Source organism: Poecilia latipinna, unplaced genomic scaffold, assembly GCF_001443285.1.
Source record: "Poecilia latipinna isolate Pla-1442-1.1 unplaced genomic scaffold, P_latipinna-1.0 Scaffold944, whole genome shotgun sequence".
In the NCBI taxonomy this organism is placed as follows: Eukaryota; Metazoa; Chordata; class Actinopteri; order Cyprinodontiformes; family Poeciliidae; genus Poecilia; species Poecilia latipinna.
The window spans coordinates 116033-143961 of NW_015113560.1; the positions used below are offsets into that span (position 1 = coordinate 116033).

At 39.2% G+C, this 27929-nt stretch overlaps 1 protein-coding gene across 3 annotated transcripts in view; it reads left to right on the top strand.

Moving 5' to 3' along the window:
• The window catches only part of rbm33a (RNA binding motif protein 33a), a 37624-nt gene extending 12210 nt beyond the window's left edge, over positions 1-25414 (top strand). The window contains exons 3-19 of one of the 3 annotated variants that reach the window (XM_015049380.1): positions 617-665; positions 1085-1158; positions 2217-2508; positions 4263-4394; positions 5358-5526; positions 5626-5855; positions 7624-7939; positions 9134-9195; positions 13184-13313; positions 13693-14063; positions 15888-16154; positions 16352-16636; positions 17607-18374; positions 22034-22210; positions 22949-23134; positions 24538-24626; positions 24766-24975. In XM_015049380.1, coding sequence (XP_014904866.1) covers positions 617-665; positions 1085-1158; positions 2217-2508; positions 4263-4394; positions 5358-5526; positions 5626-5855; positions 7624-7939; positions 9134-9195; positions 13184-13313; positions 13693-14063; positions 15888-16154; positions 16352-16636; positions 17607-18374; positions 22034-22210; positions 22949-23134; positions 24538-24626; positions 24766-24814 — 3646 coding nt within the window. In that variant the 3' untranslated portion in view covers positions 24815-24975. Of the gene's footprint in view, positions 1-616; positions 666-1084; positions 1159-2216; positions 2509-4262; positions 4395-5357; positions 5527-5625; positions 5856-7623; positions 7940-9133; positions 9196-13183; positions 13314-13692; positions 14064-15887; positions 16155-16351; positions 16637-17606; positions 18375-22033; positions 22211-22948; positions 23135-24537; positions 24627-24765 lie in introns of all 3 variants that reach the window. The other 2 variants (XM_015049381.1, XM_015049382.1) reach the window with 2 other exon arrangements.
• Positions 25415-27929: the final 2515 nt, after the last annotated feature.

Sequence of the window (27929 nt, forward strand, 5' to 3'; positions counted from 1 at the left end):
AGCAATAATTAATACAGAGGACTGTATGGCAAGAATAAATGCAGGTAAAGGAAAAATAATATTGTTGAAGTGCCATGGATTTGTTGAGGGACCTGGATATGGGATAGGGCGCGCTGGCCCGAAAAAGGTTGAGAAACACTGATATAGTTGGTAATGTTTCATGTTCTAAATTACTTGTAAAAACATTAACTGAAAGGACTCTTATTTAATGTTGAGGGAATTTTGCCTGTAAGGCAAACCTTTAGGGCACAGACATGTTATATTTTGTTTTGAGTTGAAATGTACTGAAGTCTTATTTAAGTTTGAGTGTTTAGCTTATTAATTGTATTGTTAGAAGCAATTGTTTGCACTATTCAAAGACACTTTTTATTAAACTGTGGCAATAGCAACGGTATAGTTCATTTCTATCACCACTATAAGTTTCAGGCTCAGGATTTTTTTTTACTTTAAGCCCTGCATGTAGTAACATTTGGGGCTGCAAGATGACATGAATCTTCAAGATACTAAAGAATGACTAATGCTCTGTATTAAAAAAGACGAGACAGGCTTAATTCTATCTGCATTATCCATCTATTTATATGTTTATTTGACACTGCTCTAATTTTACATTGTCCAGTGATTTGGAAGAGGATTTGTTGGAGGAAGACTGGCTGTCTGCTAAAAAGGTAAGCGTAAACAAAAATGTTTGGGAGTCGGTTATTGTTTCATTTTGCAGCAGCAAAACAATTGAGTTTGAAGCGGATTTTGTGCTTACGACAGGAATATGACGTCCAAAACATTAGGCAATATTACTGTTGAAACCCTTGAGAATAGTTGTGAGGATTGGACATGTAGCAGGTGGCTCCTCCGCAGGGGGAGCTGTTGATGTGAAACAGGAGGAAATGTAGTGGACAAAAAAGGCCAGTGTTGACCTGCCCAGATTGCCTTCACCACATGGGAATAAAGCATCCTCAGGGGTTGGAGGTGACCTGCCCCCACGCCTTTAACAAACACACACACTCCTATAAGAGGCATAGGCGGAACAGTTTTAACATGGGCTGAAAATGTCACATTAGAATGATGTTTTTTTTAAACTTTGTTTTAGAATCCTTCAGAAATGTCAGATGAAGAGCTAAATGACGACCTTCTTCAAAGTGACGATGACGACCTAAACACGAGGTACATTTCCATAAAATAATGTTTCCAGATCATTTTTTAAGCTCAGATTTAGCATCAGTGTTTGCTTCTGTTTCTCTAACACATTAGCCCTGCCTCTTTTGCCTTTTTTTTTTATCAATCTAATTGGCATTTTTCTCAATGTAGCAACTATTTAAAGCAGCTGATTTCCCTCAAGATATTCAAAAAAATTTTATATAGTTTATTTCTTCAGTTTATTTCACATTTTGTGTTTGTTCTTCATCAAAGAATATAGGTAGAGGAATCTCACCGCAGATTCTTCAAAGATATATACGATGTCACTCTTATAACTTTTCAGTCATGACTGTAGCTCTGAGTAATCTGTTTTGCTTTAAACCTTTTACTAAAATTAAATATTAGATTATGTTTCCATGTAATGTATTAACTTTATTCACCAGTTTATATCTTCTTTAAAAAGTGTTATTTTATATTTTAAATTAGCTAGACAAAGGTGCTTTGGCGCTTAGTCTCCAGTATGATGATGTTTTCCACACTTTACAAAACGTTCAGCTGATTGGCAGCCTGCATTGACATGAAGGACAAATTCAAAGAAGAGAAATGTAAATCACCATTAATTGATTATTCAATTATTATTTGAATAAAAAATGGTCACATTCTGCTGATTTTTCATTTAGTCACTTAAGCTTTTTATAAAATACTGGAAGAGGCAAATAAACAAATAGTTCAATTTCTTTTTTAAATAAGAAAATAAACATCTTATGACCTGAAATACAATAACATAGCAGTCCTTTGGAGTACGCTTGACCATTTGTGTCAAAGGATGCATCTGCAGCTGAAAATAATAATTCTGACAACATATGAAAAGCTCAACCTTTTCTGCTTGACTTAACATCAGTTGTTCTTTCAGCAAATGACATTTTACTGAGCCTGTATACTTCAGCCAACAATTACTCCATTACTAAATTAGTTGACGACTATTTCAACAATCGTTTCGTCACGTTTAATAATTTAGCTTTTGTTGAGGTGATTAACTATCACAATGAGTCCCAGCAGCTCAAATGTTGTTTTTTCTCTCTCAGTGGTCAACATGCTTCATACAGCATGGGAGCTTCCTATGACCAGCAGGGCAACTTGCAGGAAGCAGACTACACAGATGATGTCGTGAACCTGGGTGCAGAGGGCTGCGAAGAGGAGGAGGAGGAGTTCCGCCAAGAGGAAGAGGCGTACGCAGGATCCTACAACCAGGAGGACAACACAGAGATGTCTGGGAACCAAATTGATTACGGCGGAGAGCCAGCCGAGGGTGACGATGGTTACCAGTATGAAGTGCTAGACATCGACATCAACGAGACATTAGACGGTGAATTTCAAGTGAGTTTTCACATTTGCTTATTGCCGCTGTGTAAAGGTTCGCACACAATTGCACCCACACGTTCTCCCACTCACATTTTCTCCCCACCTCTATTGTGTCCCGGAGATAATGTCTCGTCTTGGGAGAAGTCAGGATGAAAAAAAAATCTATTCAGGAGACGGAGACATCTGGTGGCGTGTTTTTGGGCAGAGGACGATTAAAATCATTATCACCTCCTGCCAGCAAATTCTCCATCTTGCTGACAAAGTTTACTTGACGGCTTGTTTGGCCGCTGTCGCCTTCGAATCCCGCGGCCATTGTGACCTTGGACCGTGTATCTTTAGAGCAGCGAGAAGCCTCTTTGTGTCAGGGAGATGTGCTGCCAATCGCCAGAGGTTAATGTGGGAGGTTCCCCCCGCCCCACTTCTGGCTTTTACACTGGATCTGATAAAGTCTCACACAGGTGAAAAGATTATTGACCTTCCTAAGGACACTCCATACAGTTTTCTAATGATTGATGTTAGTTTCTCTTTTATTCGTTTCCCTTTCCTCTTTAGCCAGACTAAGAGGATCAAAGATAAGGCCGGATCCATGTGCAAATGTCTGTTATGCTCCATTTACCGTGTTGTGATTGTGTTTGGCACCTGACAGAGATATATTCGCCCACCTCCCCTTTCAAAACAAAGATAAGATGTCGACCTTCTTAGCCAAAGTGGCCGTCTCTTTTCAATCTAGGGGGATGTGTGGGTATAGATGCGTATTTGCTGTTTACAGAGTCACTAAACTGGTTGACCTTGACTCTTTGCTCACCCTGGTTTCATTGAGGATTACGTGGAATGGTTCAAATGATTAAGATGTCCTCTTCTCTTGGGAGAGTCACTCCATTTGTTTGCTTCTCTGCAAGTTTGTTTTTATGTTTTGCATTTATGTACGTTCCAGTTGGGAGGTTAATGGGGTACAACAGAGAAACACTGTTGTGTGACCTGCAGTCTGACCTTATTTACCAGCTAATGCTTGTTATTCTGAATCGCTTTACTGGCTCTGTTAGTAAGTGGATGACTTGTAGATTTTTTTTGCCTCTGCGGTAGACTTGTTTATTTTGAATTTATAATAATAAATTGCAACGAATCGGAAGCCAAATGAAAGAGTTATGAAGATAAAAAGAGAGAAAAACTGATTTGTCATCCTGGAATGTTGTGCTTCCTTCGCTACGCAGTCGTGAACTTACAGTTCAGCCAGTAACAGAGTGATTTGTGAGGAGTCAGTCAATGATATTTTCACCATCACTGAAGCAGGGAGGAGTGTTTTTATCTGTGCCTGCATTTCTGTATATCATGTCAAACATTTACATCTCATTGAATTTCAAATGCTGTCAGGAATAGTAATGAAGCCTTGCTCCCACTGTTATGGTAATTTGCCTTTGGAAAGGGGTGGGGCTCCCTGGTGCCTTCCAAATCCTCACCATAACATTTTGGTCTCCATTCTCTTTTGTTTTGTTTTTTTTGTGTTTTTTTTTTTTGTTTTTTGTTTTTTTTTTTGTATCTGTTGATGTAAAAATTGTATATATCTAAAATGCAAATCCTACATTAATTCAACAAACCTGTATTTTTCTTAATTCACTCACCTCTTGCTTCTATTCATTTGTCGAGATGCTGCTTGCTAGTTTGTTTTCTAACAAAACTAGGATTTATTTACCAAGAATTTCTAAAATACAGTGGCACATTGTCAGTAAATATCAGAGAACTGACACTTACTTTGTGTATTTACCTTTAAGAATGAGGAATTTCAAAGATCCAATGGCAATGAAGCAGAAACGACTCGGGAGGAAAACGCTGAGGAGGGAAGAAGAGGAGAGCAGCAAGAAGAAGACGCTACAGAGGAACCTCCAGTCTATGAGACAGAGGAGGTGGGTCTGGACTGAGTGAATTGATTTGTGATTAAATCTAAAACTACATAACACAGACTTCTCATTTGTATGACTTTTCTCAATTTTGCCATATATGGGTATATAAATAACATTTTTATTGTACCTATTAGAGATAAAAGAAAATAATCAAAAGGGGAATGTACTAAGTCAGAAATGAACTACTTTTCTAATCTACAGGGCTGCTTTTTGCCCACATTCCTGCAAAATAAAACAGACTTAATGGTATAAATTTTGAAACTACAACTTAATCTTTTTTTTATTATTATTATTTGTTCAGTTTTACCAGTAATATTGGTGTCATTCTGTTGTGGAAAGTCAAAGGAGATATTGCAGCAAAACATTTCCTTAACCTTTCTTTGTTTTTATGGTGATGTTTTTATAGACCAAAAATGCTGCAAGTTCTTTGAAATTATGCAGTTCATGGAAAACACAAACAATTTTTTGTATTTGACCTTTGTATTATCAGTCAGTCAGTTGACTGGTTCATCTGTGGATGTTTTTATATTATTTTTAGCACATTTTTTTCTCAGTAGGTGTTTTGTCAGGCTTAGGCAGCCTCTTGAGGCCCCAGAGCTTCAAGTTAAAGACGTCTGCTATAAAATTGACCTGTTTTTGATAAATGCAACTCTCTTCTGTAAAAGTCGTTATAATTTTTAAGATGTATATATTTTTTTTACACTAAAAACTTGGATGGACCAAAGAATAGTAACTGTGACATTAATTACTGTATTTGTAGCTGTGGTTTACTTAATGTTTTATATGATTCTTTTTATTTTATTGGCTTTTATTTGCGGCAGACAGTTGGTAGAGGGATTTGGGGGGAAGACAATGCAGCATAAGTCCCAGATTCAGGAATCGAATCCTGGACGGCTGCAACTGCGCTACCTCTACACCACACACCGCCATGGTACTTGTGATTTTAATGCTGGGCACTGTCTCCAGGGTGGGAATAAGACTCTTCTTGAGGATGAAACGCAGGAGGAATCTGATGAAGAGGACGAAGAAGGTGCAGAATCCGGCAGAATACGGTTTAAATCTGAGAGGAAGGATGGCGCTGTTGTGCGCCTGGCGGATTCTGGCAGTAAAAAACGGCACATCCCTGAAACTCTAGGTATGCTTTTTTCTGTTTTCTTGATTATTTTTGTGGCTAATTTATACCTTGCTCCCTGAGAGAAGAAGGCATCAATATTATGTTTCCTCGTGTCTCCAGAGCTTTCAGACAAGGCCAAGAAAGACTTGATGGAGTTTGAGGTGCAGGAGCGGCAGAAGAGACAAAACCGTCAAGGAGGCCGAGGCAGAGGAGCAGGAATGGGAGGAGGGGGGCGAGGAGGCAGAGGAAGAGGAGGTTTCTCTGGCTTTGGAATGGCAGATTTTAGAGGAGGACAAAGAAGAAAAATGCATGACCAAACGCTGCCCCTGATGGGAAACATGTGCATACAGGTAAACCGGTGAACTTTTCTGCCCAAATTCCATTTGGGTCCATTTGGATTTTTTGAAGTGCATAGTGGAAAGTGTTTCTCATTTACAATAAGTTACGTATTATATACGAATTTATTGTGACAGACCAAAACAAAGTTAGGGTATCGTTTTCAAGTGGATTGAAAATAATACATGGTTTTCAAAATGAACAGCGTGGCATATTCTTTTCAGTTCAATCTTCTTAAGTCAGTCTTTTCTATAAAGCACATTTTTGCACTTTGATCTGCGTGTGCAAGCCTCTTTTGTGGTCATTTTATATTACCTGGATGTAATGTGCATTATTTCCTTTTTATGCTATGAACTCGTGACATTTGTGACTATTTTTCATAAAATCAGTTTAGCTCAAATGCAGGCTTAATACATTTAAATAATATCAAATATTTTCTGTTTTGACAACTCTAACCTCCAAATTATCAGGGTGTAAATCAATATTGACGTACTGAGAAATTATACACTATTTTGAATAATAACATCGATACTTTAGCGGTAATGTAACAAGACATGATTTTTTGTTTGAAAGTTTTCCGATAAACCAAATTTTATATATATATACCAACATGTCATATGGGTACAACCAAAAACATGGTTGTACCATGTGGTAATAACACCAAATCAAACTTTGACACTAAGTACTCTTAATGTTTATACTTCAACAGAACAGCATGAAAAAAAATGTTTTCATTTGACTCTGCCCATGATGCGTCACGCTACTATGTTTTTATTTGATAGATCTTGTTTTGACGTCTGTCTTTCCAACGACAACATACAGCTTGACAAGTTCAAATATATGAACAGTTTCTGATCTTCAGAGCATATCTCCAGTTCGATGTTTTTCTAATTTTAGTTTCACTTATTAGTGGCTACTTGTGGAAAATAGCTTCTCCAAGAGTTGTATTTTCTATAAATAACTCGCCTGATTTTTCTCTTGTACGTATTCAGGGTGATACACAAACTGAAAGAAAAATCTGAACTGTTGATATCAGGCTTTTTGTTGTAACCCGAGCTACTTAATATGCTGCAACGATGCCTCGTGTAAGTAGTACACATAAACCAAACTGAAATGAATATCTTTTAAATAAATTTTTAAACAAAAGCCGTATAGATCTGTGGCGGTTCTTCAAACTTTAGCTCAAGGCTACAGGTAACAAAACAAACTGAGCTAAAGAGAACCCCTAAGGTTAAAGTAGTTCTCAAGGCTGCATTTAAACTCCAGCACTGCATTTCTATTTTTTTTAGGTTATATTAATTAATGATAATAAGCTGTAAAATTCCACACACAACACCAACACAGGGAATGAAACATTAATGGCACATGGATGACATGTCAACACCACAAACATTTTGTTGTCTGCAGTTAATGAGGTCGTGCTTTTTGCGACATACTGTAATTGTCAGGTTTTTACCATTTGACTAATGTGGTCAGTGGCATGTTTGTTTGTTTGCTTGACCAATTATCAAAGATCAATTTGAAACGCCACTGAGCTGTACCGTTTGATCCCCCCCCAGCATTTATCAGTTGGTTAGTATATTTTTGCAGGTACAGATGTTTATGTTTGTGAATCATGTTCACTGTAGCTCACTTGGAAAGCATCCACTAGGATATGAATACTCCTTAAATTAAGATTCTGTTTAACAGTTACACCTCATGTTGCAAATGAAATGGTGTCATTCTTAATGGGAAGACCCGTGTTTTGACAGCTTGTCTCATTTTCTTACGTTTTCCAATTAACAGCCGTCCTCTCGAATGCCTTCCCCGCATCAGCAGCATCTGCAGTCCCATCAGCACCACCCTTCGCGTCCAAGAGGACCACTTCCCTTCCAGGAGCACGGACGCCCCATTCCCCAGCAGGCTCTTCAGCCGCTGCTCCCCTCTCACCTGGCTCATCGCTCCCCACCGCTACGACCCCAGCTGGAACAACCCCCACCTCGAATGATGAGTTCCCCGCCGCCTAGTTTCCCTCAGCATCACCAGCAACAGCCCGCTCAACCCAAAAACATCCACATTAACCCCCACTTCAGAGGACCTGCACAGTCCTCTGTACAAAGTAGGTTATCCCATCAGTACCAGCGTGTCTCAATAATGACTTTTTATTTTGATGCGAGTTGTCTTAGTTTCTTATGTTTAATTACTTGAGTTGTTATTTTTTTTATTGGTGACAAAAAACAAACAAGGATGTACAATATTATTTATTAATCCAGTAATTCTGCGCTCCATGTATTCAGGTTCTTAGGAGTATAAAAAATAAAGCCATAGTAAGCCATGTTTGCATTTTGTCCTGTCTTCATGAGGAGCAGGGAAGCTTGTCAGAGTCAGTGGGAAGGTGGCTGAAGCAAAATGTGGAACAATCCTGGAAGAAAGCCTGTTAGAGTTTCCAAAAGACTTGAGACTGGAGTGTAATCAACTCCTAGCAGGACAAAGACCCTGAGCATTGAGCGAGAGCTACTGTTGAGCGGTTCGGATGAAAGTATACTGAGTCTCAAGTCCATCGCTACACCATGGGGTTTTGTTCTGGAATGGTGGTTTCTAACTGGGTGTTAAATTAATCTATTTCTTTTAATTTTTGCAAATATAAAAAATGTATCAGAGATCACAAACTAGGCTTCAAAGTATTTAGTGTGTGATAAATCAGTCAAGATTTAGGATGTTAATTTTCAGATGTTGAATGTTTTTAAATTAAAAATCAAAAATATAAAATAAAAAAAAATCTTGAAAACTGAGTCTTAAAAATACAGAAGATTGAAATGAAATATTGGAAAAACCCTTAAAAGACTGTATGACATATGAATGATGTTACTGTCGTGTCATTCATTTTTGCATATGTAGTATTTATTTACACACAATTAAGTGGAAAATCTCTGAATGAGTTATTAACTGTCTCTGGACCCTTTTTTTGTTATTAGAAACGTAGTTGCATCAAAATTGAATTATTTGATGCCAAATGTTATGAAACTGCAAATGCCTTCTTTACTTTTTTTGTAAATTGTTCTAATATTATTGCCATGACCTCCCTGCTCCATACCTATCAACGTAAAAAAAAAATTAAATTAAATTAAATAAAAAAACTAAAATATATGGAAATGTAGCATTGTAGCATTTATGCCTAAGAGACCTTAGCATAGAGATATCTCCTCCTCTCTGCAATCATCCCGTCTCTCTGCCTACTGCCTCTCATTTTCCTTGTTTTCCACCCCTCCCCCACCCTTTGCTCCCCATTTCTGCCCCTCTCTTCTCATTGCAGTGCCCTTGATGCCTCCTGCTCAGAGCCAGTCCAGACCTGCTGTGGGTCCTCAGAGGTTTCCTGTGAGTAGCAGCTGCTCCTCCACCTTCCATTTGCTTCACTTTCTTTCACTCGCCACACGGTCGATGTCCCTTTATGTTAGAGGAAATATCATTACTTCAATTAGACCGTCTGCACTGACCAAATACTGTTAAAGCAAATCCGTAAACAGCGATACGAGCCTGGGTGTGCGACTGGAAACGCATGATAGGAGCTCCAGGCTGAAAACTTTTGGAGGCAGGGTTCTGCTGTGACGGGAATTACTTAACAGCTCTTCATGGATGGTGTGGAGCTCAGACAAGCCAGCTTGGCACATAATGGTATTGTGAATATGGGATATACTCCTGGTAAAAAATTCACTCTCTGCAAGTTTGTGTCCTAAAGACGCAGAAACGTTCTCTCAATGATATCTGAGCTAGTGAAACATGGTGGTGGACTGAGGCTTCCCCCCACCCTCCATCTTATATTCTTACATTTGGCATACAACTGTATCTGAGATTAGTGATTTTTCTGGAAGAAAGGGTCTCCCATTTGAGTCACAAAGAAGCCCTCCCAAAAGGCGACAGAAATATCTTTCAAGTCATAATTGCATTGAAGAAGCCTGCTTGCCATAAAGTGAGCCGAAGTGCCCTAAGTCACGCCATCCTTTTAGATAATGATGCCCAGGCATCAGGTGGTGCTGCTGCTGACTGACATATTTCTGGAAATTGCATTTTATATGGATTTATGCAAATTAGCAATCAGAAAATGACTACATCCAATTGCCTTCATGTGGATGTACAAATGAGCCTCTGGTTTCTCTGGAGACGCCCTTAATGAAAAGCTGTATTTTTATTTACCTCTTTCTCAACCTTCTGTGTCAGAATGATGCTGCTCCTGTTCCCATATGTCTAACATCATGTTGGATGTTGACAGCAGACTTGCTGAAAAAAAAAAATCAGTTTGGGCTTATCAGAAAGCAGAAGATGTATTGGGAAGAGGATTCAGACAAGTTGGGAGATAAACAGCACGATGTTGGATTCCCCAGCTGTCAATCACATTTAGGCTACCGTTGCCAAGGACATGATTTGAAATGCAGGTGACACACCAGCAGGCAACTCTCCATTTATCAGTGGACATGTGATTACTCGTGATTATCATACATTATCATCCCATCAAATTTAATTGTTTAAAGGCTGGACTAATGGGGGGTCATAGCCTCCAGTATTAATGCATTAAATCTTTGGAGGTGGAGACAGGTTTTGAAATATTAATCTTAACACCAATTAAAGCCCTTGTTAGGAATATTTGTTTCTACACATCTTTAAGCCTCGAAACTCCAACTTGTGATGATTTTTTAAAATTATTCAATAAAATGATTAATTTATTTTAAAAATCAACATATGGAGAGGGGAAAAAAATAAATGCTTGAAAGAACATTTTGTAAGAAAAAAAATGGATGCTGTTTATTTGATAGTTATTTGCTTAGTTTTGAAAACTTCTACATTCTGGGAATCCTTATTCTACATTGTAATCTGCTAGATAGGGAAGCTTGGCTTACTTCCATCTATGAACGGACGTCTCTTGGTGATGCCTACTGATACTGATGGCTTTAAGGAGTTGCTAATGAGGTGTGTGAAAAAGAATTAATGTCCCAACAGCGTCTGTGCTCGGCCAGAAAATAAAGCTAGCCAGTTCATCTTCTTGCTGCCCTGCTGTTTATTAGTTACGGTTTGAAATACAGTCAGCATCTACAAACGTTAACGGGACTTCTGTGCAACACTGCTTCTAATAATGTTAGAACTGTGAACTGTAGAACGATAGGTTGAGACTGTTTGTGGGATTTTAAAGGGACAGTTGAAACTTTTTTCTATTGCGAGGTAATGTGGAGTTTTGGAATCAGTATCCTACACACAGTAGGTAGTCATTGGGATCAAACTGGAATCAGTTGTACTTTTAATTTCTCCCATCTTAATCAGTCCTGCTCTCAAAGATGCCATCATATCCCCTGTAATTGCCATTTATAGGTGGCATGTGACATGAGTCACATGTCTCATTCCCTCCTTCTCCCAATTTTAAGATGCGCCTAAGTCCGAAAGCCTTTGGAGTTTTGGAGTTTATCACCAAAGGTGCAAAAAGCTGCTCAGCTCTTATAATGATAGTTTGATTGCATTATTGCCAGGAAAGGCTTTTTCTTTTCTTGCTGAAAAAATTCTATCACATTTTCCACATACCAAAATGCATATGAATCCAGATATATATTTTCTTAATTGACACTCTTTTGTTGTTTTCATATCAACAAACCTTTTGGTTGAATGAAAATTATTTTAAATCAAAATCTGCTGGGACTGGGACTCTTTTAGTTATTAACTGCAGTGTGACATTTATGAAACCTTTATTCTGTCTGTGTGAGCACAAAAAAAGTACCAATTTCAAAGCCATTTTGACATCACCCAAGCTTGAGATGAGCACAGACCTTCAGTATATGGATAGGATTAGTTCACAGTTCTTACAGATTTACTGTAAATATGCAGTTTCTCTGTTTGGGAAAACAAAAAAAATGAAGATCCATCCATCCTGTCCATCTGTTGTCTTGTTTTCCCCAATTTTTATTTCATCTGAATTGTCAGTTCATTGCAGGACTTGTACCAATTTAAAGTGATTTTCTACATTCTGCTGCAAATATTTGATTAAATGACTCCAATGAATTGCCTCATTTCTTTTTTTAACAGACGGTTGGCCCAAAAATGGATTGGAATTAAAATAAATGGAAATCAAGTGCAAGACAAAGCTTTCAGATGATAAGATACAATTAAATTACACATGACATTTGAGCATTTTTGCATTAACTTTTTATAGCCATAATTCATTGAAATTCTTGGCGAAAACAAACAAACCAATAATCAAAAGTTAAAGTCAGTGGCTATGAAAAATTTATTTTACAGGTACAAAATTGAGTTAGAAAGGGGAAAAATAGCAATGCATATGTATTGCCATAGAATTCAAATACTTCAACAATCAGTCAACTTTATTGTTCACTCTAAGAAATCAATATAAATTCTCTTTTTAAAAAAAAACCCATCTTGTTAAAAATCAGATGTTCATTATGAGTTGGGTGCTTTAACATTTGGCCTCCTCTAATATATTTGCTTATATTACACCTTTTTAGCTTGGAGCTTCACCAGCTTCATTCAAATATTGAGCTTTCCAGACACTGTTTTATCAAGGATTAGAAGTGAGAGGATGAGCTGTGGTATTTGAGAGGTATTATATGGACACCGGAGTCCTCATTGTGCAAACCTGTCTGTCTGACCTTTTAGAATAGTATGATTGTGCCCCCATTGTGATCCCCTGTCTTCGTAAGCCCCTTTGATTAACTTTATGTTAAGCAAGTTTTGGGGACTCTGGCCTTGCTTTTTAACACCTCTTCTCTCTAAATACCTCCATAGAGCAGTGGAATAAAGATGGATTAGGCCTTGATAGCATCTTAAGTAATTTACAATAGGCTCAGAGGAGGCAAGCAGCCCATTTGTGGAAGTGTCACGTGTTGAATAGGAGGTTAATTTTTCAACAGAGATGGATGTTTAAAGAATAAAGGAGACAGTTATGAGGGGGGATTCAAATTCCAAGGAGGGATTAAATAGTTATCTGGTTTTCTTGGTTAAATTGATTGGGTTTAGAGTAGAAAGCTGTCGACCAGACGAAGTGGTTGAAACAAAGATGAGGCCACCTATCTCCCCCCCTGAAACACCTTTTCCTTATTAGACACTGGCTCTTCATTTATATCAATAAAGCCCCAAGAAATATTAATGCAGGTTTGCTCAGGAATTCATGCTGAAGGGTTCCTTTGGTATTGGCATGCATATTGATGTTTACATCTGTTTAAAGACCCCAGCACTTCAATTACTCTCACATTCTCCCTGCCCAGTCTAATTCTCTACAAATTCCCTTTATTAGTTAGAGTTGTTTTTCGATTATTGATTTCCCAGATTGGTGAAATGATTCATGAGTTTCATGGGGTTTTCTTCCTAGGGTCTGGGAGACTTCCAGCAGCACATGCCGGGTAATTTTGGTCCACCTCAGCGACCGCCTCATCACATGGAGCCCTTAAGGAACCAGCCACCTCAGGGCCCTCAGGACAGGGAGCCTCTCTTTATAGGAGGTGAGTCTCAACGTCTAGCCTTGATGAGTGTTGGGAAGCTTTCAGAGCATATTGAGCTCTCTTCATCACCTCTAGCTCTATACCTAGAGGGTATGCTGCCAGCTCTCTGGTGCTGCTATATTAGCAGATCTCATGTTAAATGCATGTATGTATATACATGTGAATGAACCTTGGAAATGGCTTTAAACATACATATTTATGATTTTTTCATACCCGTCGTTAATGTAAAATTGATAACCTATGCTCTTGTTTCCCCTCTTCACCCTGATAGAGTTGTCTGATGTTTTTCATGCTGCAAAGAAATGTGAAATTTCTTCTTTTTGGGATGAAACAAACTAAATTGAGCTGTCGTTGCTTTGTCTTCCCTGTGTGTCCACAGAGTGCGGAGATTCATCGCGGTTTCCAGGTCAGCACATGTTTGATCACCCGGGGCCCGGCTCTTTGATGAACAGCGGCAACAACCTCCACCACCACCAGCAGCAGCTGCCTGGACAGGCCCACATGGGCTTCGGCCCTCCTGGAGCGCCCTTCAACCAGCCAGGCCAGGGCCCGTTAGGACTGTTCCAGAGAGAACCCCCGAGACCCAACCTCCCTCCCCACCAAGGCCACCAGGGAATGGCGAACCTGAATCAACAAGGTGGTCCCCCAAACCAGCCCCGGCCTTTCATGAGCCCTCGGCAGCCATTCGGCCAGCAGGGCAACATGTTCCCCCCTCCACCAGTTCAGTTTGGGATGCAGGTACAACGAAGAGTAAGTGGTATTCTTTCCTTTCTCTTATTTTTCCTCTGATTCTGCTTGAAATTTCTATTAAGTGTTCTGAGTAGTTTTTACGTTCCCATAAACTTGAAGTTATTATCAAAACAGTCTCACTTAGCAAGAGCCAGTGCATTTTGTCAAGAGAAATAGACTAGAGCTCCCCCTAGTGAGGGAATCCTTGTCGTATCATATTTGAAATCCAACAACAAATGAGATAAGCAACAATTAAAGTTAAGTTTACATCAAGCACTACTAAGTAGCATATAAAATAGATACTTGCAGAATGAAATGACAAGTGGGATAATAAGTAGGCTATGAAATACAAAGGTAAGATTTTAGCCTCGTCTTCCAGAGAAGTTTGTCTGTTTTTGATGGTGGATACAAATAAATAGGTCAGTAATCTTTGAAGGGTTTTGCTGAAAAGACCTTCATATATATCCTCAAATTTGAGTTTTAAGTCAAGTTTATTTGTCTAGCACATTTCAGTAACAGTACAGTTCAAAGTGTTTTACACAACATGACAGAGTAGCCAGTTATGAAACAAGCAATAAATGTCACATTTTGCCAATTGCCATAATCAAAATCATCATCAAGCAAAGATAAATGAAGTGTATTGATCAACGTTCCAGTTTTTAATTAAAGGAAACAGGTTTCCATATGACTCTACAAAGGCGCCTTTGCTTACTGACAAGGATTCTGACCGTGACTCTGTAGGATTTTATTGGTGTCATTTCTGAAGATGAATTTCTCAAAAACTGAAGAAAAGTGAAATGACTGTAGAAAAAAGTCTCCACTTTGCCCTTCATTCAGTCAGCTTTAGCTTTTACTTTTATTTAGTGATTTGAGTCTCTCACTCTAAAGCAGAAGTCCAAACTAAACAGTGTAATAAATATGTGCAGCAAAACTACAGAGCTAAGTCTTGTAGAGTTCCCCCATCTCTACAGGACTAGAGTTGCAAGAAAAGCTAAACGTATTCTTGTTGACCAAAGATTTATTACCAGGTATTTTTAAAACCATGTTAATAAAGTGCAATACAAACGGGCAAAAATGTTCCTTTGTCCCTTTTAGGGATAACCTTATTCATAATTTTAACTGATTGGCCAAAACAGAGAGTGTCATAGTCTATGTTTGTATTCTAGTTCTGTCATGCGTGTTGTTGTTTTTGTATTTATGTCAATCATATTTGGACTTTTCTGGCTCCAAAACAAATGGTCCCTTTGGTGATGATAGCATTTATTTTGATCTGCTCTGTTTGTAATCAGCTGGTCAATAGTTGAAAAATCGATCAAAACTAAGTACTCCAATCATTTAGCAGTGTGACCTTTAAAATGAATATGGATAATCTTGTAATTCTTTTTTTCCTCTGCTATGCACACACACGAATAAGTTAGGCTTCAGCATAAAACCTGCATAGAGAATTAAGAGCCTCAAAGTTTGTATCTGAGTTGGTGCACCAAAAATCCTAAATTTCAGTTTTGCCAGCTTTGCAAACAGAATTTTTCATCCATTAGGTTATTTCACTTAGATAGAAGAGGAGCTGTTATAGGGAATCTGAAGACTTCAGAGAGAGGTACAAGTAGGTGCCGTGGGCATCAAACGGCAAAAAAAATATTTTGCTCCCTGATCGTGTTTTCTGGGAGGCAGAGCATGTACAGAAAAATGTAAAGGCCCCACAACAGAGCCTTGGGGTATTCCATGCGAAACAGATATTAGTTGGACACAAGTTTGCAGTCCATTACCGAGTAAACATTTTATAGAAAAACAATTCAAGATGATTTAAATATATTTGTTTTAATGTGAATTCTGCTACCGTTGCAGGGCTTGATCCACACCCCTCCTGTCTCCCAGCTGCCACATCACGATCCTTTATCTCCCCATCCCATACATCAGCAGCAGCACCACCACCACCATAGGCAAGAGATGCCCCATCAGCAGCACCAACAGATAAATCTCAATGAGCCTCGCTCCATGACACATCATGGTCAAAATCCTTTCCATCAGCAGCAGGGGCATGGTGGCCCCAGGCACATGAATCCCCGTTCTCAGAACCCCCCACAGAGGAACATGTCAAACAGGCAGAGAATGGTAAGAGATCACCAGAGAAGGTCATTATTGGTCAGAGTGTTCTGTTTTGCCATAGTGTCGCAAAATTAGCCTTTAGTATTTTTTTTTTCATTCTATTTATTTTTTCAGTTAGAACCCCTCAGTTTAATTTGAGACCAAAATTATGCAAGTAGATAAAAAGCAATTAAAACCTGAATTAAATCTCTTTGTGTCTCCAGAACACGCCCATCTCCAAGCCAATGCAGCACCGCAACAGCAACCTACGGGAGCTCCCTGTAGCACCTGCTAACACAAACATGAACAGTTCCTCCCCCGCTGCCAACATCAACCCTGTTGCCAGGACAACGCCGGGAATGCGTCCGGGGCAGAACGCTCAGCCAGCGTATGGCGGTGGCAGAGGAAGAGGCCAAGCTGCGAAGCCTGAGCCACAGGCTGGGGAAGCAGGCAGGGTGGTGACTCAACAACAGGAAACTCCAAACACACCGTCCAGCTCAATACCACAGGTCAGTGATCTAGGATCAGACCCAATTGCCAGAAAAATAAAAAATAAAAAAATTGCTGTTCAGATAATTGAGAAATGCTTTTCCCCTGTTAAGCTTCTCTAAAATGGGACGCTGTATATTAATTCAGGAAATACTGTGCCTTGCTACAGTAGAGCCGTTCAGTCCCTTAAATTTTAGATTTATTTAAAAATATGGCTCAATCTGGCCAGTACTGTTAGTGATCCTAGTGAATACCAGCGGTTCACCGTAATCCATTCCACATTGTCTAAATGTTACATATTTTGAACTAGAGAAAAGGGAAATTCTGCTGATTCAGAAGTGAGCTCCAGCATTTTATTTTATTTTTTTCTAAGTAGCGGAAGTTGAGTTAAATGTTTTGTACAGTGGATTTCTGATATTCGTGGGTTTTGGGACCACAAATAGTTAAAATGTTTGGATATTTGAAACCACCACTATGAAAGCTTCTATTTTAATGTTTCAACACCAAATATACTACAGTATTCATAAACTGTGGAGTAATAAATGGTACTCCTGGATTGACTGCTTTGTAAACTCCAGCCAATAGCATGTCAAGTAGCGTTGTCTCTATATATTATATATTTCAATATGCACTTTTTTCTTTTTTTTTTTTTTTAAGAATACTTCAGATTTTTCATGAGTAATTTGGAATTGCGTTCCACAGACAAATCTGCGAATAGACAGGGTCTCAACGTTCTCCAATGATGTAAAATCTCTTTGGAGTAAAATAAATTAGCCGTGCCTTAAAGATACAACTTAACATAATGTTGGGGAAAAAACTTTAAACTTGTTTTCAAGTGCAATAAATAAAGGATGCTTCAACCCCATTAAATAACTATGACATATAATTGTGATTTTGCAATTGACTACAATTATTGTGATTTTTTTATTCTTTGAGCAGCCCCTCTTTTACTGTTAAATCACCTTTTGCAACATGCTTTTCATGCTGCAGGACCCTGACGAAGACGAGGAGACGCGGCAGTACCGTCTGAAGATCGAGGAGCAGAAGCGTCTGAGAGAGGAGATCCTGAAGAGGAAGGAGCTGCGGCGGCAGATGCAGGCTGGTGTCAGGAAGAAGGAGCTGCTGGAGAGACTTAACGCTCAGACAAACACACAAAACCAGGACTCTACTCCTACACAGACTCAACCTTCACTACCAAATCAGCAAAAGCAGCACCCTGTACCACAGCAAGTAATACCACTGCAGCAACAACAGCAACAGCAGCAGCAGCAAGAACAAAACCTGCAACAACTACAGGCTCACCAGCAGCAGAGGCCGGTTCCTCAGAGGCCACAACAGTCAGTAAATCACACATTAACTAATCCTAATCAGGACAGTGCCATGCCTCCTAGCGTTCCTGCTCTGATCCCTGCCCCACGCCCCAACGTCAAGTCACGCCTGCAGATGGTAAAAGGGAGCCCTCAGGAGCAGCAGCAGACCCCCGGCTCAGGTCCTGAGCAGCAGTGGAAGCAGCAGCAGCAGCAGCAGCAGCAGCCGCCACTTCAGCAACAAAGAAGAAACAGCTCTTTGCAGAGTGCAAACAAACCGGGTGCTCAAGTTCCTCAAAAGAACATCCCTCCTTCAGTGAGGCAAGGCCCAGCTCAGACTCTAGGGCCTAAACCTGGGGCGAAGAGAACTGTGATGCAGCGAGTGAAAAATTCAGGTGTGGAAGCCCAGCAGGTGCCACAGAAAGTCAGAGTCGTCAAACTTTCAGGACCGGTGAGCTCAGAATTTCATTTTTATTTGACACCTTCTTTTGTGTCTGACATTTATTTGATCCTTTGCTGTAGATTTTATCCACAAGGGAAACTGCATAACTGGGGAAGGAAATGCCATTGATTCCCTCTCACTGTCTATTTTGTTATGTAGTTGATATCTAACCTATGAGAATGACATGGTGATGTCTGTGTCATTTTGGTAAAATTGGATCTGTTAACAGTATCTTCTATTAAGCATTAGGAGCTGGTATTTAAGCCTCAATGTCTTTACACACTTTTTAGCTCTTGGAACTCAGAAAGTCTGGTGGCATTAATAAAAAAAGATCAGTCTGACATTTATCTGTAGAGTTGGAGATTCCTCGGCTCTGCTTTTAAAGGTTGATGTCCTCTTTTCAAGACGGATGGGCAAAATAAGAATAACAAGATATTCAAGAATGTTATTTCATACTCTCTTGATGCACTGGAATTCAAATCTATTGATACCCTTTGAACTTTTTAAATATTTTGATATGTTACAATCCCATGCTTAAGAGTTTTTCATTGAAATATTTCTTTGATTGAACAACTTTGTCGATATTTGCAAAGTGACGCAGGGTGCGTTAAGTGGTGTTGAACAGATCTGAGTCATTACTTTATGGGACCACCTTTTGGGTCGATTACAGCTGCAAGTCTTATTAGGCATATCTTTACAGTGTTGCGAATCTGCAGACTGAAATTCTAGCTCATTCTTCTGTGCAAAATATCCCAAACATATTGCATAGTGAACGTCATTGTTTTTTTGACACGATAGTCTGGTAGACGCTGTTCGATTGGGGACCAAAATAGCAACTTTTGTTTTATTTTCAGCTGGTGCGGTTTGCTTTCACATTGCACTGTCCAAAGAACCACACCTTTTGAAAAACTGTTCACCCCCTCACCTGTGGTGGTGCTGCACCAAGATCCACAACATGAAAACCTCTGAAGACCTCTGAAAAAGAGGGCAACTTCCTTCTTCACAAAATGTAAATAAAAATGGAGTTGGGTCAGATTTTAGTGGTTGTAGGATTTCTCTTTTGTCTTTGGCAAAAGACCACGACTCATTTCTCCCACTAGCTCTAGACACTCGCGTTTGTCTAGGTTGTATTTACCCAGAATGCCCTTCTCTCGTCTGATTACTACTTATGAAGCGATTTCCGGTTCACTTGCATCTACATGTGCTTTCAAAACACACCATAGTTCACTTCAATGGAACTGAACCTGGGTTTAATTATGCATTCACATCGGACTTTCTGGACAAACGAACCAGAGTTGGATTAAAGTGGACTAAAAAGAGCTTTTGTGAACACACTTATAAAATTCTCCCAGTGATTCCAGCTCTGTGCTTTGACTTGACCATTCTTGTGTTCACACGCATACCAGGATACCAGGATTAATTTCCATCTAGCTTTTAATCAGTTTTCTCCGTCCCTTCTGGACAAAAAACATCAACATAGCATGACACAGTTGCTACCTTGCTTTACCATAAAGATAATGAGTTCAGGATGTGCATTTACAGTTTTCAGCCATTCATAGAATGTTTGTGGGACAAAAGGTTGAGTTTTGGTCGGATCAGTCAGAATAATCTTCTTCCACGATTTTAGTTTACCGTGTGGTAAACTGTAAACAGGAAATCTTGTGGATTTCTTCTACTTTTAACCATTGCTTCATTTTGCTATTTTTAAATAAAAGCTGCGTTAGTGTAGTGCTCTATTAGTTGTCCTGATTAATGTGCATAGTTTGATGGATTTTTGGCCATACCTTTTCCATTCTCGGACGATGGGTTGAACTGAGCTCTGTCCAAAGTTTGGGTTATTGATTTATAATCTAATGCTGCTTTAGATTTATCAACAACGTTATCCCTGACTTGCATGCTGTGTTCTGTAGTCTTCATGATGCAGTTCATTCATTAATGCTTTCTAACAAGCCTTTGAGGCCTTCAGAAAACAGCAGGGTTTATACTGAGAGAAATTATAGCTGGAATCTTACTGAGGCCTGTCAAAGTGAAGCATGTTAAATATATGCGCATGCCACACTTTTTGGATTTTATTTGTTAAATCTTTAAAACACATAATTTTCTTCCTGCTTCACAATTATTCACATTTTCTATTGAGCTATTGTATGAAATCTCAATAAAATGTGTAGTTGTAAGATGACAAAAAACACTTGAAGGTTTATGTTAACTTACTGCTTTGTTCTAATTGCACACTAATCTTTTTTTTTTTTTTTTTTAAAAATGACAAAGGGAATGCGTGTTGAGCATTAATACTCATCATTGAAGACACATGTCAGTGGGATGTGATACTATTTGAAATAAGCCGCTTTCAGCCCCTCATCCCTTAGGATGAAGCAGCTGCGGTAAAATTGCAGACTAGCTGCAGATGAAGTTCACAGGGTGTCACTATGTTAATGGAACCACGTGCAGAGCCATCCGATTTCCTGAATCTTATAGGGGGGAAAAAATGTAGGAGGATCTGAAGTGGAGGAAAAGTGGTTGAAAACGAAAAACCTCATAAGTTGCAGAGCGAAGAAGATTCCCTCCTGCATTGTTCTGCTGTCATCAACGAGAGCTTGACAATGTTATCTCCTCTTATTCCCCTTCCCTTTTCCTCTCTGTCATCCCTCAGTTGCTTTTGATATCAACCCATCTCTCAGGTGTGAGGCAACAATAGATGCCAATCCAAGACCCTTGTAATTAATCTTTCTTGGTTGAAGGTGTACGTGGGGGGATAACATAATACCTGTGTAAGAAAGTTGCCACTTTTGAGGATTTTGGATTTGTATAGCTTAGGAACAGAGATAAGAGGCAAATTATATTTTCATCAGAGGTAACACAAAAGCAGCGCAAAACACAAAAGCTCAGGAAAATGGTTGTGCGTAAAGCAGGGGGAGGGATGGGATACACATCGAGCTGCTGTCGCTTCAGTGTAATGCAGCTTAGCATTTGATGGGCGCAATCAGGAGCTGTGATTTCTATAGAAGGGATTAATCCATTTACTCTCCGCTGGGGACAGGTCAGAGATAGCGGCTCTTTTCTTCCCGTGTATTGATCTGTCACATCTTTCTGCAGAGTCTGAGAAGGGACGACCTTCAATTCCTCGCCGCATGTCAACAGCGGAGCTGTGACTTTATTTGATAATGAGACCATCACCTTGTTGGGTTGATCTTTATTCTCGGCAGAGTGGCTGATAGAAATCCAGTTGCAGTGATTGCAGATATTTAGTTTCTTTTGTGGAGCTCCTTTCGCAACCCTTGGTCAATTATATACAGTTCCTTGCACAAGTATTAATACCCCTTGAACTTTTCAACGTTCTCCAATGTATTTCATCGGGATTTTACGTGACAGACGAACACAAATAGTGGAACGGAAAGAAAATTATATGTTTGTTTTTTTTATATGCAGGTTATAATATTAGGAACTCATCTTTGATTGGTTAATAAAATTGGCATTACGATTATTACATGCTGTGCGTGTTTGAGAGAACACAGAATGATCCTGCTCTTGGATAATAGGAGGACAAATGCTGCTGTGTAAAATGTTGGCCTAATACTTCATGTTGGGGCTGCACACAAATAAAGACGGGCAGAATTTGGATAGTGACTCAGTTGTTTTTTTTTTTTTTTTCCCCCATTGTTCCAATGCAGAGCGGAAAGGGGCCCGAGGCAACCAGCAGCCCAGTGCAGCAGCAAGGCACCTGGCAAGCACCTCCACTCAACCAGGGCATCCAGAGGAAGGTGACCATGATGGGACAGCAGCAAGCGGGACCAGGTGGAACACCGCAGGCTAGCCGCGGGGGCTCGGGAGACACACAGCAAAGCAGGGTGTGACATGAAACAAATCTCTCTGTGTCTCTATCTCTGTCTCTTTTGTTTTAGGACACTAAGAATCTTTTTTTTTTTTTTTTTACCTGTAATGTATTTATTACCAGTGTAAACTCGTGTTTCATGGCAACTCCCAGCCAAAGCGTCTCCTGTAAAAAAGTGATTACGCCGGCGCCGGGTAGATGTAGCAATCATGCAGCGGGACAGACCGGTGCGCCAGGTTCAGGAGTATTGACAGGCTGAAAGCAGCAGAACAAGCAGGGATCCTCCATCTCCCCTGGCCGTTCTGCGCACATGTCACCACCAGGCTCTTGTCACTGGTTCCAGACTCGCAGATGCTGACAGTGTAAGGCAGCCACCACTACGCCTGCATGGCTGCTCTGCCTTTATGCTCCCTCAACCCCCAGATACACACACACACACACACACTCATAACCATATTTCCTCCACCTCCTCCTCTTTCTGCACCAGGGGAAACATACCTCTCTCTCACACAAGATCATATGAAGATATGTCACGCAGCCTGGCATCATCTTCTGACGTTTATGTTCTGTGTAGAAATATGATGAGTCAATCATGTTAAAAGTCTGAAAGGCACAAGAGGAAAAATGTGTGACGTTTTTTTAAACGTACCTTTGTGCAAAGAAACGTATCTTCAACAAAAGCAGAGTTTAGATTTTATTTTTTATTTTTTCCCAAAGCCTTGTTTTATTTATTTCTGCTCACTGCTTGGTTTAGGTTGTCGTGTCGGGCCGGGGTCGAGGTAGAGGGGCCGGTCCGATGGGACGGGGTCACCCGCTGCCCACCAGGCAGAGCCAGAGAGAAGCGGAGAAAGAACCCAGCACTGTGTGCATCGAGGGCCTCTCCACATCTACCACTGAGTTTCAGCTCAAGAACCTCCTCATGTCCATCGGCCCCATAGAGGTAGGACACACCACATCTATAGAAAGGCTCAAGTTTAAAATAATTTTTTTTTGCAAACGTTTCCTGATTTAGTTTTAGCCACAAACACCAATCTCCTTTATTTGGGTTTTATTTGACGGAACAACGCTTCTGATAAAAAGAGTGGCTAGAAGAAAGCAATTTTTGAAGTAAAAGCAATCATGTCAAAGTAGGCGAATCCTTTGGTGTACGGCTAAATTTCAGTGTAAAACAAACACTTCAATGGCAGTGGCAGCATTATGCTGTGGGGTTGCTTTTCTTTTTCAAAAACAGGGAAGCTGTTCAAAGCTGATTGAAAGATGGCATCCACCATCATTGTGTTGATGAAGAGATCTACAGAGCACTTTCTCTGAGCTCTTATACATTATATGCTTATATATAAGGACATATATTTTACATACGGAAATTGTGGTGAAACTCAAGATCACGATTTGCCATTGTTGCCCTCCCTTGTCCCGTTAGTATTTACCAAATATGGATCTTGGTTTGGGACAAATTCTTCATTTAGACACCTTGAATTGTCTGTAGTTGTCATGCCAGGCCGCTGTTTGGCTCTTTGCTTTCACATCATTTAGAAAACAGCAACCCGTCTCCAGTGAACCAAGTTTTTGTGTGATTAGTATGTATTTTTTGTCAGAAGTTGTATTAAGCTGAACAAGTTACGTGGAACAATAGAGTACAACGCTATCACCCGTTGTTTTTATTCGCCCGTGCTGGCATAGGCAAACCCTACAGCCCTGTGTTCTGGGCATGTGCTCTTTCACAGCGATTCACACCTCTGCAGGAGTTGTTCCTGAAAACTTCCACTCTGAAACCTGGTTTCAAAAACTGATCGTGTCAGAGACTCGAACTCGATCGCCGGGAATGTGTAACACAACGGCCAGATCGCAACAGAAACGTTAGTTTGACTAAAGAGCAGCTTTGTGTAAATGGGGCCTCGGTAGCAAGATTACAAACTGATGTTCACAGAAATACTTTGTGTAATTTGACTGAGTTTGAGTTACTTTTCGGAAAAGAAAGGGGGGAAAAAAGTTCAGTTCCTCAGACGCATCAAATATAAATGCATGTCACGCTTTTTTTAGATTCCTAATGGTTTAATTTCACTTTAATTTTGCTGTTTTGCTCTACTATGTTTGGTCTGTCACCAGTAAAAACATTGATGCTTGGTGAAAAAAATATGAAAGTTCAAAGAGTATGAAATTCATCTCTCCACCAGTGTAGAAATGTGATCTCTTAGCGCCCTCTGTTGGATTGATTTGGAAGTTAGTGAATAAATTATCCCAGTTGGCCCTACCACCCCCACGTTCTCTTGTGTATTGGATGAGTATCTCTCTCTCTCTCTCTCTCTCTCTCTATTCAGTTCATTCCTTCTGTGTCTCCTGCAGATGTTCAAAATGATGCCGCAGCAGAGAAAAGCTATTGCCAAATTTTCCAATCCCCAGCATGCTGCGAGTTTCCAAATGAGCTTCCATAGGTAATCAATACTCACCTTCCTTTCATCTTTGTTTACATAATGAAATGATTAGTAGCCCCGATAGAGCCTGTGATGATTTCATGTACGGTGTCTCTCAGCAGTCTGTGGTACAAACAATATTATCACCATTGCTACACAGGCACATGATTGATTTGTCCCACATTGATGTGTCGCTGACTGATGGCTGAGGAGCTCAGCAGATTCACCAAAGGGTCTCTTTCTCCTGCTGTGGTCGGGAGTCTCTCGTGCAAAGCTCTGCTCCACATGGGTACAGGATTGTTTCTTCAACGCACTCGTCGTCTCGCCACAGATTTCATCATTCGTCTCCCTCCGGCTTGGACAAGTGAACACACAAAGACAATAACCGTGTGCATGCATGTGTTTGATTCTGCCTGCCAAGTGGCTGTAGTTTTAAAATAGCATTGAAGAGACACTAAACAGTGAATCATCCCTCGATGTTTGAACTTTCTTTTCCCCCCCAACCCCCATCTCAAAAGGACACGGTAAAATCTATCATGGGATAATTAATGGTTGCTACCCTCTTCATTGAGTTATCTATAATAAACTTAAAAAGACACTTGATTATTATTCAGCTTTAAACACCTCATGGTGTGTTTATTTTATGCTTCGGTTTCATGCAGGGAGAAGTCATTTTTACTCCCTCGCTGTAGATGGCAGTATTTTATCTCTTTCGTTGCATTGTTGGTTTCAGCCTAAGCTTATTCCTCAGGTTGTTTTTGTTTTTTTTTGGCCAATGGCGCCATCTAGTGGGGATGTTTCATGCAGGGACAGAAGGGACCCGGATGCTGATTGGATGTTTACTGTAGCTGCAGCTGAAGTCAGAGATCCTTATTTGGTTTAGTTTTCAGAATGCCAAGCACTCTGTGGAGTTTGTAAATACCGTTTAGCCTTTCTGGTTCTCCTCAGAGTCTTCTGGATTTAAAGGTTAAAGAATTTCTGCTTATTTTTGTTCTAAATGTGATTCAGTCTTTTAGCTGTTGACTGTAAGGTGTTGGAGATAAATGTTTTCTTTTGACATGTGGTTTGTTTGTTTGTCAGATTATGTACTCGTCAAAAGTTCAGAGCTGTACCAAAAATATAAAGTTTATTATTATCAAAGTGACTTGGTTTCTTATAGTTGGCTAGTGCTATATTTAGAATACTTTTTTAAATTGCTTTGGGAGAAAAAACTGCTTTCATTATTTCCTTATTCTTTTTTTTTTCTTTTAAGCCAGAGAAAGGATCTAAGATTTTGAAGTCATCTGATTGGTTGGTGCCTTTATAACTGAGCAGGGTGGTTTACTCGGATTTGAAATCATTGTCGCTGCTTAACACTATTAGTCAGAAGAAAAGTCAAAGAAATTAAACTTTCAAACCTTGTTCTACAAATTGAATTCACACAAACACTCGTCTGAACATGCTGAAGTAGTTCAGTTAAAAGCTATTGGGAAATTTCCCAGATTTCCCCATTACTTATTATGATACATATTTTTCCAAGTTTTTCTGTCTTTTTATATAGTAGTAATATGTAAATCAGTGATAAACGGGCTTTCTGTGACATTTCAATTGACATTTAAACTCATTTCATTTCCCTTTCTTTCTTTCTACACTACACTTTTTTTATGTATTCCGCAAAAAAAATATCACTGATGTTGGTGACATTTAAATATTATTCGTAGTAAATGTTGAGGGAGCAACCATTAAACTTCCACTAGTCCTGTATATAAGTAGACAAGACATGTTTGCTCTTAATTTATCCTTTTTGACTTCCTTTCCTTGTGTTAGTCAAGTTGTAACAAGTTAGTTTTTTTATATGTAAAGGCTGAGCTAATTTGTCCAGAGAGAAATCCTTTTTACAAGTGGTGTGTTTCTATTTTAGAGTCACAATAAGAATTGAGTGGACACACATTTCTGTTCATGAGTGGAAAAAAAACAACAAACGTTTAAAGGAAAACGAAAAAAAAGAAATCCTAATAAAAACATGGCCAATATACCGTAAACATGCTGGTATGTGAAGCCGGTTAAACTTTAGCTCAAAGATGTGTGCTTGGTTATGTGTGATGTTCATGTGTCTGGTGCCTTCATAACGACGTCTCTTTATATGTGTGTTATATTTTAATCTTTTGTACTTCACAGAAGCTGTGAGTTTGTGGGTATTCACCAACGTGTCGTACATTTACATGGAAGATTTTTACTACTTCAGGATTAAACCATTTCTAAAAAAAAAATATTCCCTAGGTTTAAATATTTAAGAGCTAGGCTTAAAAAAATGCAACCTCATTGTCCATTTTTGCACTGATTTTATCAGGTATATTAGACGTTTTAACGTTCAGATTTTACCTTGGTGACATCCTGATGTGCAGCCTCATAAAACAAAGCCTGCATAATTTTACCGTGGAATAATTTAGATGAAATGAGGATGGATGAAAAATTGGAGTATTAAATATGGATGCTGGATAGTTTGACAAAACTTTCCCTTGGCTGCTTATCTGGATGACACCCCAAATGGAGATCCTTATTTTGTGTCTTAAGCTACAATCTTGTTGTTTACAAGCTCTTGTTTACATCTGACCATTCTGCATGTGCCGTAAACTCTTTTAGTGATATTTCCTTTCTAATTTGGGTTTCATTGAAATAATTTTTAAAGAAGCTGCACATTCATGAAGCTACTGCACTAAGAACTTAGTAACTAACTGAGGGTATGAAGCCATAAACAAGAAGTTTTACATTTAAGTTATACTTTGTGTCTGAACTGACTTCAGCGTGTTTCATTCTCTTTGATTTAAATTGAGCTATTTTAGAGATTTTTTTTTCTTTATATGTGTCATGTTCCTGTGTTTTAAGTTGTTGATTTTTCTTAAGGTATTAGTAAATCCTGTGGATTTGAAACAAGTATCAGCAAAGCTGCTCACAATGACAATATTATAAGACATTATGTCTTTATAATTCTAAACACAGATTCACGTTGAATCTTTTGTACTTTACAATGAAGAATCGCTTGCATACAAACTGTGAATAGTTGAACTTGATGCAGTAATTTTGCATATTGACAAAATATTGAAGACAGCTGTTTAACGAGCAGCAACTTTTTTTTAAATCAGACCACCTTAGACTTTGTGCATTTTTTTTTTTGTTTGTTTTTTTTTTTTCTCTGATCTTTTATTAAGAAGTTCTATCAGTAATTAATTGATAATCAGAAGGTTTATGCCAGCTTTGGTCAAAGATGTAATGTAGTTGGATGCTCAGAACCACTAATGTATTGCTGTTTGTTTTTGTATTAGGCCTCGGGATCCAGATGATCTG